A 14,163-nucleotide genomic window follows, 5' to 3' on the forward strand; every position below is an offset into this window, starting at 1 on the left:
ATACCCAACAGTCACCTAGAGGGCACTCCAGTAACAGAAGAATATAATTCTCAGGAATACGTGCAACAATCTTCAGGATAGACAGTGTGCTAGGCCATAAAACAACTCCCAGTACATATAAAGGATTGAACTCATACCAAAATATGTTCTCTGACTGCAGTGGAAAAAAATTAGAAATCAGTAACAGAAAGAAATTTGAGAAATTCACAATTATGTGAAAATTAAATGACACATTCCTAAATAACCAATGGGTCAAAAAAGAAATCACAAGGAAAATGAGAAAATTCTTTGAGATGAATGAAACATAACATACCAAAACGTATGGGAAATTTATAGCTGTAATTGCCTACATTAAAAAAGAAGAGGCCGGGCGCGGTGGCTCACACCTGTAATCCCAACACTTTGGGAGGCTGAGGTGGGCGGATCACAAGGTCAGGAGATCGAGACCATCCTGGCTAACACAGTGAAACCCCGTCTCTACTAAAAAATACACAAAATTAGCCGGGTGTGGTGGCAGGCACCTGTAGTCCCAGCTACTTGGGAGGCTGAGAGAGCCGAGATTGAGCCACTGCACTCCAGCCTGGGTGACAGAGCGAGACTCCATCTCAAAAAAAAAAAAGACCTCAACTCAATAACTGAATCTTTCACTTTAACACACTGCGGGGAAAAAGAGCAAACGAAGCCTAAATCAAGTAGAGGAGAGGACATGATAAAGAAATCAATGAAATAAAATGGAGAAAAACAATAGAGAAAATCAATAAACCAAAAGTTGGTTATTTTAAAAGACCAGCAAAATCAACAAACCCTTTTAGCTCTAGCTAGGCTAATGAAGAACAAAAGAGAGAAGTCTCCAATTACTAAAATCAAGAATGATACAGAGGACATTACTACTGACTTTTATAGAAATAAAAAGGAATATGAGGTAAGACCGTGAACAATTGTATGCTAACAAATTAGACACCTAGGTGAAACAGACAAATTCCTAGAAAGACACAAACTGCCAACACCGACTTATAAAGAAATAGAAAATCTGACCAGACCTATAACAGAGAGAGATTTAGTAATCAAAAAACTTTCTGCAAAGAAAAGCCAGATGGCGTCTTTGGTGAGTTCTACCAAATATTTGAATAAGAACTAACACCAATCCTGCACAAACTATTTGAAAAAATAGAAGATAAAGGAACACTTTCTAACTCGTTCTGTGAGGCCAATATTACCTTGATACCAAAACCAGACAAAGACATCACAAGAAAACTGTGGATAGACCAGTATCCCATTTGAATACAAATGTAGAAACCCCGAACAAAATATGAGCATTGTTTTGGGTCCTATCCAACACCTGATATTGTCACACTTTAAAATTTTTGCCTGTCTAGGCCGGGCGTGGTGGCTCACACCTCTAATCCCAGCACTTTGGGAGGCTGAGGTGGGTGGATCACGAGGTCAGGAGATCGAGACCATCTTGGCCAACGTGGTGAAACCCCTTCTCTACTAAAATAGAAAAAATTAGCCAAGTGGTATAGGCATGTGCCTGTACCCCTGTAAGCTACTTGGGAGGCTGAGGCAGGGGAATTGTTTGAACCCGGAAGGTGGAGGTTGCAGTGAGCTGAGATAGCACCACTGCACTCCAGCCTGGCAACAGAGCAAGACTCCCTCTCAAAAAAAAAAAAAAAAAGAAAAGAAAAAGCCCATCTGATAGGTATGAAATAATATAATATTCCTTTTATGTGCATTTTGCTGATTACTGTTGTGGCTGAACATTTTTCTGTTGCTCCCCAGTCAGCTGTCTGGTTTCTTTTGTGTTTTGTTGCCTGATTAGATTCTATTGGCTTATTTTCATTTCTTCTTGATTAATATGAGTTTTTTAATCTGGCCTCTAGTCCAATGTTAACATATGTTACAAATGTCTTTTATTTCTCTGTGCTTGCCTTTTAACTTTGTTTATGGCATCTTTTGACATATAGAATTTTATGTTTTAATTAAATTTTTCACCCTTTTGTGGTTCTTCCTTTTGGTATCATCTAAGAAACACTTTGTAATCCCAAGGTTATACTGATATTCTCTGGGACTCTGAGATTCTCCTATTTCTTTTTCTTTTTTTTTTTTTTTACTTTTTCTTTTTTTGAGACAAGGTATCACTTTGTCACCTAGGCTGGAGTACAGTGGTGCAGTCACGGCTCACTGCAGCCGCTATCTCCTGGGCTCAAGTGATCCTCCCACCTCAGCCTCCCTTGTAGCTGGGACTATGGGCACATGCCACCACTTTTTGTAGAGCTAAGGTCTCGCTACATTGCCCAGGCAAGTCTCAAACTCTTGTGTTCAAGCGATCCTCCTTCCTCAGCCTCCCAAAGCATTGGGATTTCAGGAGTGAGCCACCACGACCAGCCTGTTTTATTTTATATTTAAATCTTTTGTCTTTCTAGAATTGGAGAAGTGTGAGGTGTGGGGTTGGGGATGTCTAGTTTTATTATTTTACATGGAAAACAAGTGTTCCAATACATTACATTGAATCTGAGCAAGATTTTTCCTTTTAGTAAATGTCTTTAAATGGAACAGTAGAATAAAAGAGTGGACCAGGTGCAGTGGCTCACACTTGTAATCTCAGCACTTTGGGAGGTCGAGGCAGGCAGATCGCTTGAGGCCAGGAATTCAAGACCAGCCTGGCCAACATGGTGAAACCCCGTCTCTACTAAAAATACAAAGATTAGCTGGGCGCAGTAGCAGGTGCCTGTAATTCCAGCTACTCAGGAGGCGGAGGCAGGAGAATCGCTTGAACCTGGGAGGCAGAGGTTGCAGTGAGCGGAGATCACACCATTGTACTCCAGCCTGGGGGACAAGAGTAAAACTCCGACTCAAAAAAAAAAAGAGTGAATTGACCTGAGAGACAAAGGTATTCATGGACCAGATTATCCATTCACAAAATTTCACCTTGCTCCTTGATCTGTTTTAGAAGATAAATGCGCAGAGGTTAGAGACACCAAACAACCTCTAAAGTGTTGAGTACCTCCGAAGTGCCTTGTAAATGTAGGAGAAAAAAGAAGCAACAGCACACTCCTGGAATGGGGATTGAGAGAATAAGCCATCTGCTTCACATTAAAATCTCTCCTTTACCGGCGGATAGGGAACTGCAGAGATATTTTTAGATTAGTTAAAAAAAAAAAAAAAAATTTGTCCTGAGGCAGCAGCACACACTTGGCCTTATATATTTACCTAGGAGCAGTTATATTACTAACGTCTAAGCAACTTATTTTCTTACCTTTTTTTGTTGTTGATACTGTTTGTACACTAATGACATAGGAAGTTAAGGCTGATCTGGTTTTAGCAGCCTTTCTGTGCTAGCGCTCAGCCTAGGTGAATGACCCAGAGGTTGCTGGCCTTTAACCTGGATAGGTATGCTTTCTCCGAAGATGCAGCACAACTCAGAGCACAATTGATTACTGGATATTTCCTCCTGTCTGGTTACCTCAGGAGGAGCTGCCTTGCCCTAGATGAGAACAGTGCCTCATTTATTATAGTTCACACCCTTTACAATTCCCTGCAGCTCGCCAGTGGAAGGCTGGGTGGCTGGGCCTTGAATCTAATATACAGGCTATCTTAGATTCAGGTCTGGTGGGCAGGTTCAGAGCCAGCACTACAGAACTGCTGCCTGCTTGGGCTGACCTACATTTTCACCAGTATAGCACTCTCAGCAGCCAAGCCTCCCAGCTAGTAAGAGAAATTCAGATTCATGCATTTTTCTGGAACTAACAGATTCGAGGGTCTATTTATTTTATTTCCTTCTGCCTATCAAAGAAGAGAAGCGGGGGTGGGGCGGGGGGCTAGTACTTGCAAACCCTGCAGTTAGAACGTTTCCCATCTTTCTTTGTAACTTTTTAGCCCACAGGACTAAAATGGGGTTTTTGTGCTCAGGATCAAATTTTGTAGGCTGTGCCTCCTAAACATCTTTGTAGTCCCCCCTCTCTTCATCCTATTGCTAGTGTTTTAACTTTTCCTTTGGGCTACTGTAGTGACTTACTATCATGTTCCTCCTTCTCTGATCTTAACCACTCTGAACTTTTCATGCTGCCGCCGGAGTAGTTTTTGTAAAACACACACATGAAACCCCCAGTTTACAACCCTCCAATGTTTTCCTATTTTTTTTTTTTTATTATTAATTCCATCCCTTAGCCTGGCATTCAAATCCCTTCACAGCCTGTCCCCTAGTCTACCTTTTTATCTTTATTTCCTGCCACTTTTCCCCACATGCAGTAAATTCGACTGCACTGAACTATTTGCCATTTCGCTAATGTGATATGCACTTTCATACCTTCATGCATGGAATCAGTATATATTTCTTTGTCCCTGCCCTCTCCACACCTTGACAAACTCCTCCCATTCATTGTTCAAAGCCAACTAAAATGTTTATTTCTCTCAGAAGCCTTTCCCAACTATTCTAAACATGTTCTTCATTTCCTCCTCAGCATTCTGATAACACTTTCAGCATTCTCTGAATATATCTTACATATATTACACCTGTAGATTAATTTAAATAACTATATTATTTCCCCATTAGACTGCAAGTGCCTCTGTAAAGAACCTAGCACCCTCCTTGCCACAGAGTATTTGCCAGATGCTATGATGATGATGATGATGAAATCTGGATGCAGTCACTTTAGGCCTTCACTGACCACAATCACCATAGTCTTGTTATGTCAGTTCAATTATCTTTTTTTAATTGGGGAAAAACTATCAGCAGAAGAATGAACAAGGCAAGAAGAATAATTGAATTGTTTTAAGGGAAGGGGATTTGTAAATTGAAGTCTGATCACTGGTGAGCAATCAGGATGAGGGAAGATTGAAGGAACTGGGTCTGTTGGATTTGGACACAAGAAAATTCAGGAGGAATCATGGATGTCTTCATATCTCTAGCTGGCTGTCCTGGAGGAGAGGAAACAGACATGTTCTGTGAGGGGAAAACTAGGACCAGGAACTAGAGTGCAGTGGTGTGATCTCAACTCACTGCAACCTCTGCCTCCTGGATTCAAGCAATTCTCCTGCCTCAGCCTCTGCACTCCAGTGGCTGAAAAAGTGTTCAGGGTAAGATACCTAATAAGTCAGATTTTTAGCTCAGAGTGAAGAATTTTCTAATTTCAGAGCTCTCCAGTCTGTGCTTTGACTCACTGAAGAGGTTCTGAGTGTACCATCATTAGAAGAGTATGCTACGGGAGGCTGAGGCAGAAGAATTGCTTGAACTGAGGAGGCGGAGGTTGCAGTGAGTCGAGATCACACCACTATACTCTAGATTGGGCGACAGAGCGAGACTATCTCAAAAAAAAAAAAATAAATAAAAGAGTGGCCTGGCATGGTGGCTCACACCTGTAATCCCAGCACTTTGGGAGGCTGAAGTGGGTGGATCACGAGGTCAAGAGTTTGAGACCAGCTTGGCCAATATGATGAAACCCCATCTCTACTAAGAATACAAAAACTAGCCAGGTGTGGTGGCATGTGCCTGTAATCCCAGCTGCTTGGGAGGCAGAGGCAGGAGAATCGCTTTAATCCAGGAGGCGGAGGTTGCAGTGAGCCGAGATTGCACCACTGCACTCCAGCCTGGCGACAGAGCAAGACTCCATCTCGGGAAAAAAAAAGAAGAGTATGCTGGCAGAGGCTATGCTGCCAGTCATGTGTGCCACTATAAAGGGTATTCCTGTGCTGAGTGACAAATTGGCCTCAATCACCTCTAATACCTCTTCCAACTCTATAATTCAGTGCCTGTGATACTTTTCAATAACATGACCATGACCTTTCCACTGAGTGGAAACAGTAGTTGTTGTTTTATTTTTTTTTTAAACGCAGCCATCTTTGACCAAATTGACTCTCTAGAGTAATTTCCTATTTTCCTTGGTTTTGAAGATGAAGTAAAAGAATCTTGGCAAAGTAAATGGAAGCCAAATCCAGAGATTTTCTCTGAGTAGACTCATTTTGAGGAGAGGCAGGGAGGTTGGTAGGAATGGATATTGTCTCACTCAGCAGGTCTGGGTTCTGTCTCCACTCTCTACTTATTAGCTCTGTAAGAGAAGTCTTAATATCCTCGTCTCTAAAATGGAACTAGTAATATATTTTGTATCAGATAAAGAAGTGCCTAGCACAGTGGTCAGAGCATAATACAGATTCAAAATTACATCCTTCCTCTTGTGCTCTTCTTTATTATCTTGAGAGAATAAAGATTTTTTTGGTCTTGTTTTGGTTTTGATCACCCTAGGGGGTCATATGCGGGGCAGTTTTGTTTTTAATTGTGAGCTTCAAACCGAAAATGTCTTCATTGCCTAAGTATTCTCCTACTCACAAAAAAGTAAGCCTCTTTGTCTTTTTGAGCCAGGGAGTTTGTCTTCCTCTAACCTTTTGATGCTCTGCTATTTTTAGCTCCTAAAGGTAAAGTATTTTCAGAAATAGTCCCCTGATTTCTGTTGAAAGTAATTTCTAATTTCCATATTAATCAAAAAATAGCTTTATATTTCTTTAGTCCTAATCCTAGTACCAACAAGAAAAGAGGATTAGATTGTATTGACCTCTGTAAAGCAATTAAAATGTACACATCAAAATCCCAGAATACCTGATCACTACTGCAGCCTTTAGGATACAAAGGAGAAAGGCTAACTTGTGTCCATTTATTCTCTTCACTCTTGACCTTCAAAAAATACCAATACAAAAGGGGCAGGTTTATTTCTAAGGACAAAGTGATAATTATTTGGTAGGTGTGGAAAAGGCATTGCTTTTGGGATTCCCTTCCCAATTTGACCACTGACTACCTGAATAATCTTTTTGTTGTTGTTGAGACAAGAGTCTCGCTTAGTCGCCCAGGCTGGAGTGCAGTGGGCGTGCATGTCGGCTCACTGCAAGCTCCGCCTCCTGGGTTCACGCCATTCTCCTGCCTCAGCCTCCCAAGTAGCCGGGACTAGCAGGCGCCCGCCGCCACGCCCGGCGAAGTTTTTGCATTTTTGGTAGAGACGGAGTTTCACTGTGTTAGCCAGGATGGTCTCTATCTCCTGACCTCGTGATCCGCCCTTCTCGGCCTCCCAAAGTGCTGGGATTACAGGCGTGAGCCACCGCGCCCAGCCGACTTGCTGAACAGTCTTAACCAGAAAGTTACTTCACCTCTCAACCTCTATTTGATTAGCTATAAAATGGGAGAAATCACATTAGGATTGACCTGAGGCTCAAATGAAAAGCAAGTGTGAAAATATCTTTTGTATGAGCAATGAGTGAAATATACATGGTATGTCTCAATGACAGTCATGTGTCAGAAGACTGTAGAGATCCTGAGCTCAAGCGATCCTCCCACTTCAGCCTCCCAGAGTGCTGAGATTACAGGTGTGAGCCACCATGCCTGATCAGACTTAATGTATTAACAGTTATAAAACTCCTGGACTCAGGCAACGCTTGAGACCCTGTAATTAATAAATAAATAAAGAAGTAAGGAAGGTAAGAAGATAAGGAAGGAAGGTAAGAAAAGAAGTAAGAAGGGAAGGAAAGAGAGGGAGGGAGGACCAAATAAAGCTCCCCGTAATGCTGCCATTATATAATATCTGCCAAGTTCAAGTGAATTAAAAATAATTCCACTTGGAAACATTGAAGGAACATCCTATAATTGCCCCTAAAGTGAAAGGTATCTGAAATGACAAAACAGGAGTGTGATTACCTGTGGCTGCACAATTTCTCACATGAAGCTGAATACAGATTTTGGCTATGAGACTGGATCACTTGGCTTCCCAGATTAGACCCCTGACTTTCTTCCTGAGAGGTAGCACGCCTCCAGATTGCTAATTAATTGACAAGTTAGCTACCTCAGTTCTAAAATCAGAAAATGATTGGGGGGTAAAGAGGTGAATTTTCTTTGGAATTGGAAAGGATTCAGGGAAAGGCATATTAACAAAGATACATTATTAAAGCTCCAATATTTACAAATCCCAAAGAAGCTTTTAGGGATTTAGGGGTTTAATCTTTGACTTTTAAAACCAGCTTTTCATTGTCAGACAAAATACCAGTGAGCATCTAACAACTGCAGGAAGCAGTGAGACAGGCACTTATACACTGTTAGAACAAGTACAAATTGATGGTCTTTCTAGAAAACAGTATGGCAAAGTATATGAAGGCTCTTAGCGTGTCACGTCTCTTCGTCTCCGCTATTTCTCTTGTCTGAGTCCCAACATCTATTGCTAGGAGCTTGCAGTAGGCTCTCAGCTGATTGCTATGCTTCTCTACCCCATTATAGTCTGTTTTCAACACATCAATCAGAGTGACCCTTTTCAAACATAAGTCAAAGCATGTTATTCTTCTGCTGAAAACCATGAGGTCTTTTCATTTCACTCAGAATAGAAGTCTAAGTCCTCATAGTGGCCTGTAAAGTCCTACATGAACTGGCCAGCCCTTTACCTCTCTGACTTCCTCTACTACTACTGCCCCGTCATTTGTTCCATTCCAGCCACACTGGCCTTTTTGCTATTCCTCCAACATTGTCCCATATGCTGTCCACTTTAGGGCCTTTGCACTGACTGTTTTGTCTGAAACATTCTTCCTTCAGCTATCTGCTTAACACTATCATTTCCTTCAAGCGTTTGCAAAAATAATACCTTCTCAATGTGTCTTACTCTGATTATTCTGTTTAATATTGCAGTGCCCTTACCCTCGACACTTTGGCACTTCTGATTCCCTTTACTTTGCCCATTTTCTCTTTTCCATAGCACTGAAGACTTTATGTTTAATATTTATCCAAGGGTGCCTTCTCCCACCCTCTTAGAATATAAACTCCACAAGGAAAGGGATCTTTGTTTTGTTCACTGACAAAAGCCCCTAAACCAGTGTCTGGCACCAAGTAGATACTCAAATTGTTGGATGGATGAACTTTAAAGATAGGCCTACCCGGCCGGGCGCGATAGCTCACACCTGTAATCCTAGCACTTCAGGAGGCCAAGGCAGGTGGATCATGAGATCGAGAGATCAAGACCATCCTGGCCAACATGGTGAAACCCCATCTCTACTAAAAATACAAAAATTAGCCGGGCATGGTGGCACACACCTGTAGTCCCAACTACTCGGGAAGCTGAGGCAGGAGAATCGCTTGAACCCAAGAGGCAGAGGTTGCAGTGAGCTGATACAGTGCCACTGCACTCCAGCCTGGCGACAGAGTGAAACTCCATCTCAAAAAAAAAAAAAAGGCCTATCCTTTAACCTAGAGATTTGACTTCTAGAATTCATTCCTAAAGAAATAATCAGTCAGAGATTTACTTAGGTTATTTTAGTTTGTTAGCTATTATAAAAGTGAAATTTTCTTTCTTTTTTTTTTTGAGACAGGGTCTCGCTCTGTCATCCAGGCTGGAGTGCAGTGGCGCGATCTCGGCTCACTGCAACCTCCGCCTCCCAGGTTCAAGCAACTCTCCTGTCTCAGCCTCCCAAGTAGCTGGAATTACAGGCATGCGCCACCACGCCTGCCTAATTTTTGTATTTTTAGTAGAGATGGGGTTTCACCATGTTGGCCAGGCTGGTCTCGAACTCCTGACCTCAAGTGATCCGCCCGCCTAGGCCTCCCAAAGGGCTGGGATTACAGGCGTGAGCCACTGCGCCTGGCCAAAAAGTGAAATTTTCAAACAACTAAAACAGGTAATGGTTAAATGATATATCTACATATGGAATATCATAAAGATATTAAAATAAGCCTTTCGAAGAATATGTGATTACATAAGTAATTGTTTATAATGTTAAAGTGAAAAAGAATATATAACGGTGTATACCCCTACCTCATATCATATATAAAAATTAACTCAAATGGATCGGTGATCTCAATATAAGCCAAAACTATAAAGCCGTTAGAAGAAAACATAAGGGTCAATCTTCATGACCTTGGATTTGGCAGTGGATTCTTAGATAGGACACCAAAAGCATAATCAACAAAAGAAAAAAATAGGTAAATTGGACTTAAATCAAAATTGAATTTTTTTTTGCATCAAAGGCAATATCAAGAAAGTAAAAGGACAACCCACAGAATGGGAGAAAATATTTGTAAGTAATACATCTGATAATGGTTTAATATTCAGCATGTATAGAGAACTTCTGCAGTATAACAGCAAAAAGACAAACCACCCAGTGAACAAATGGGAAAATGCCCTGTAATCCCAGCACTTTAGGAAGCCAAGGCAGGAAATCACTTGAGGCCAGGAGTTTGAGACCAGCATGAGCAATATAACACAAAAACAAAACAAAGCAAAAAAAAAAAAAAAAGGCAGGGCATGTTGGCACGTACCTGTAGGCCCAGCAGGAGGCTGAAGCAGGAGGATTGCTTGAGCCCAGGAGTTTGAAGCTACAGTGAGCTATGATCCTGCCATTATACTCCATCCTGGGTAATAGAACAAGACCCTGTCTCTAAAAAATAAACAAATAATTGTATTTTTTAAATTTATTATTATTATTTTTTTTTTACTTTTTTTTTTGAGATGGAGTCTCACTCTGTCACCAGGCTGGAGTGCAGTGGTGCCATCTCGGCTCACTGCAGCCCAGCCTCTTTAGTAGCTGGGACTACAGGCGTGTGCCACCACACCCAGCTAATTTTCGTTATTTTTTTAGTAGAGACAGGGTTTCCACCTTGTTTGTCAGGCTGGTCTCAATCTCTTGACGTCATGATCTGCCCGCCTCGGCCTCCCAAAGTGCTGGGATTACAGGCGTGAGCCACCACGCCCAGCCAAATAATTGTATTTTTAAATGGGAAAATGATTTGGATAGACATTTCTCCAGAGAGGATATAAAGATAGCCAATAAGTACACGAAAATATGCTCAACATCATTAGTCGTTAGGGAAATGCAAATCAAAACCACACGGAGATCCCACTTCACACTTTAACTATAGAATGGCTATCATAATAATAATAGAAAAGAACAAGGGTTGTTGAGGATGTAGAGAAATTTGAACTCTCATGCATTGCTGATGGAAATGTAAAATAGTACAGACATTGTGAAAAACAGTTTGGTGATTCCTTAAAAAGCTAAACATAGAATTACTGTATGACCCAACAATTCTACTACTTGGTATGTATCCCAAAGATTTGAAAACAGGTACTCAGACAGATGCTTACATGTCATTGTTTATTGTACCATTATTCACAATAGCCAAAAGGTGGAAACAACCTAGGCGTCCCTCAACAGATGAATGCATAAAGAAAATCTGGCATATACACATAGTGGAATATTATTCAGCCATAAAGAAGAAGAAAGTTATGGTACATGCTACAACATGAATGAACTTGAAGCACATTATGCTAAGTGAAAGAAACCAGACACAAAAGGACAAATAGTGTATGATTCCACTTACATAAAATAGGCAAATTCAGAGAGACAGAAAGTAGATTAGAGGTTACCAGGCTGAGTATTGGGGGATATATTGTTAATGGTTACAGAGTTTCTGTTTGGGATGATGAAAATGTCTTGGAAACAAATAGTGATGATAGTTGCATAACATTGTAAATGTCATTAATGTCACTGAATTATATATTTAAAAATGGTTAAAATTGTAAATTTTATATTACACGTATTTTACCATGATAAAAAAATTTCAAAAAATCTCCCAAACCGAATATAGTATACTGTGGTGAGCTGGAGCTGGTCTGTGTAAGCTCTTGAGAGTTGATTGTGGGCGCCTCTTCCAAGCTACTCATTCAGTGATGTTGGTAGCATCAAATTGGTCATGGTGGAAGCATTTATGCCATGGCAGTTGGCAAATGCTGCAAAGCAGCTCCCATTTCCAACCCCTTTGAGCCTGTTGTTAAATATTTACCAGCACACCACTGAATATATGTGTATATAAATGTGTAGAAAGCCATCTGGAAAGATAGATGTCAAACTGTTAATGATGTTACCTCTGGGGAGGAGAGTAGTATTGTGGCAGGAATGTGAAAGTAAACTTGAACATAAAAACTATAAACTTCTATGTTACTTCCATTGTTTGTTGTTTTTTTTTGGGGGGGGTGCGGGGGAGATGGAGTCTTGCTCTGTCGCCTAGGCTAGAGTGCAGTGGTGTGATCTCGGCTCACTGCAGCCTCCACCTCCCGAGTTCAACTGACTTTCCTGCCTCGGTCCCCATAGCAGCTGGGACCGTAGGCGCCCACCACCACGCCTGGCTAATTTTTGTATTTTTAGTAGAGACGGGGTTTCACCATCTTGGCCAGGCTGGTCTCGAACTCCTGACCTCGTGATCCACCTGCCTCAGCGTCCCAAAGTGCTGGGATTACAGGCGTGAGCCACTGTGCCTGGCCACTTCCTTTTTTTTTTTTTTTTATTTTTATGGTGAGCATATAGACATATTTCTTGTATCGCTTTTAAAAAATAGACCAAAAAGTCTGCATATATTGGGATTTTGGTATTGGTAACTTTTCTCTTGAGAGGCTGAAAACTGGTCACATATGCTATCTGAAATAGCCCATGGAGAGACTGAAGGCCAAGCCTAGGACTTGGATTCTATTTCCTCAAAAATCTGCTTTGTTTGTTTGTTTTTTGCCTAACTAAATAAGTGTTTTCTTATCTCTCTGTAGGTTACCCCACAGCCTATCCAGCAGCTGCCCCTGCCTACAATCCCAGCCTGTACCCCACCAATAGTCCCAGTTATGCTCCAGGTAAAGAGAAAATGGGGACCTAGCAGTGGCAAATGGGGTAGGAAGGGGGATTCTATTTGGAAAAAGAAAACCACTTGCTGGCCTTTTCCTGTTCTTAATTGCTCCGGTCCCAGCCTGTCCAGGCTTGATTTTCCTGGGAGTCCCCTCTGGGAACTGGGACAATCAGCCTCAGGGTGGGGGCGGGAATAGAATCTCCTCCACTCTGTCTGGGACTTAAGGTTGACTCATCTCTCCCACGCTGGAATATCTGAGACCTGCATCCTCCTCATAGAACCTTTTCTGCTCTCCCAAGCAATGCCCAAATTCATTCTCTGCTGAGTTTTCCCTGAGGCTGCCACTGGGACACACATACACCTTGGGACACACACACACACCCCTACACACCTTGGGGCACACACACATGCTCTTGCCACCAGAGGGTAAAGAGCTGTTTTTCAAGCTGAGATAAGCTACTTGTTTTTCAAAAGTAATAAAGGCCCAACACTTGGATTGAGGTTGAAATGGGTTTGAAAATGTTGAAAAGGTTTTTTCTATTTTGGGCTCGGAGCATTGCAGCAGTCTTAGTTCTGATCTTAACCCTCATGCTCAGTTGGTGCTCTAATACTCAAGAGCAGGAGAAAGAGTATGGGCTCTGTGGTTAGAAAGTCCTGGGTTTGAATCCTGATTACCCAACTCACTAGTTCTAAGGCCTTGGGCAAGTCACCTCACCACTCTTAAGATTCAGATGTGACTGCCTGCCTCAGGATTGTGGATGGTTTTATGTAAGTTCCATTTACTCAACAAGTATTTGTTGAATGTCTTCCATACTGGGATAAAAAAATTAAAAGATGCCATCTTTGCCTGCCTGAAGTAGCTCCCATTTGGGAATCTGGCATATAAACTCATTGCAGTACTAATCTGCTAAGTATTATAAAAAGGAATACATATAAGGGAAGGAGGAGGGAACAACAGTCTGCCTGGGGGTGAAAGTGTAGGGGAGGCTTCAGAGAATGGAGAACAATAGAGATTTGAAGGAGAAGTAGAAGCTGTTCTTTAAGCACACAAGGAATAATGGGCATTCCAGGCAGAGTAGAGCATGGGCAGAGGCTTAGAGATGTGAGAACATGACACTGTGAGGAACGTAGAAGTAGGGGAGTGGTTAAACTGTGAGCAGCTAGATGAATCTGAACTATAGATATACAAGGGCCGGATTTGGAGAGGCCTTGAATCTCCTGATAATACGCACCCCCCCGCCCGCCAACCCATGCCATTTTCTTGTTTAGCACTTATCGTTATAGAATTAGAAAGCTTCAAAAGACCTTAGAGATCCTCCAGTTCAACCTCTTCTCTTGACAAAGGAGAAACAAAAAGCAGTGTTTTGTCCCAAGTTACCCAGTGAGTCAGCATTCGCATAGGGACTAGAATCTTTGGCAGATCTCCTGACTCTCGTCCTATGCTTTTCTCTGCCAATCTAGTGTTTATTCTGCTGTCATTCTCTTTCTTGGGGCTTACTTAAAGGAGGAAAGAATACAGGTTATCTGAAGACCTAGAT

General features: G+C 41.7%; 1 protein-coding gene across 3 annotated transcripts in view; it reads left to right on the plus strand.

Annotated features, from left to right (window-relative positions):
- Nucleotides 1-14,163, plus strand: part of FAM168A (family with sequence similarity 168, member A) — a 195,254-nt gene that overhangs the window by 155,887 nt on the left and 25,204 nt on the right. For all 3 annotated transcript variants that reach the window (XM_011996211.1, XM_011996212.1, XM_011996213.1), the window contains exon 3: nt 12,552-12,632. In XM_011996211.1, the coding sequence (XP_011851601.1) occupies nt 12,552-12,632 (81 nt within the window). The remainder of the gene's footprint in view (nt 1-12,551; nt 12,633-14,163) is intronic.

Source organism: Mandrillus leucophaeus, unplaced genomic scaffold (assembly GCF_000951045.1).
Source record: "Mandrillus leucophaeus isolate KB7577 unplaced genomic scaffold, Mleu.le_1.0 Scaffold504, whole genome shotgun sequence".
In the NCBI taxonomy this organism is placed as follows: Eukaryota; Metazoa; Chordata; class Mammalia; order Primates; family Cercopithecidae; genus Mandrillus; species Mandrillus leucophaeus.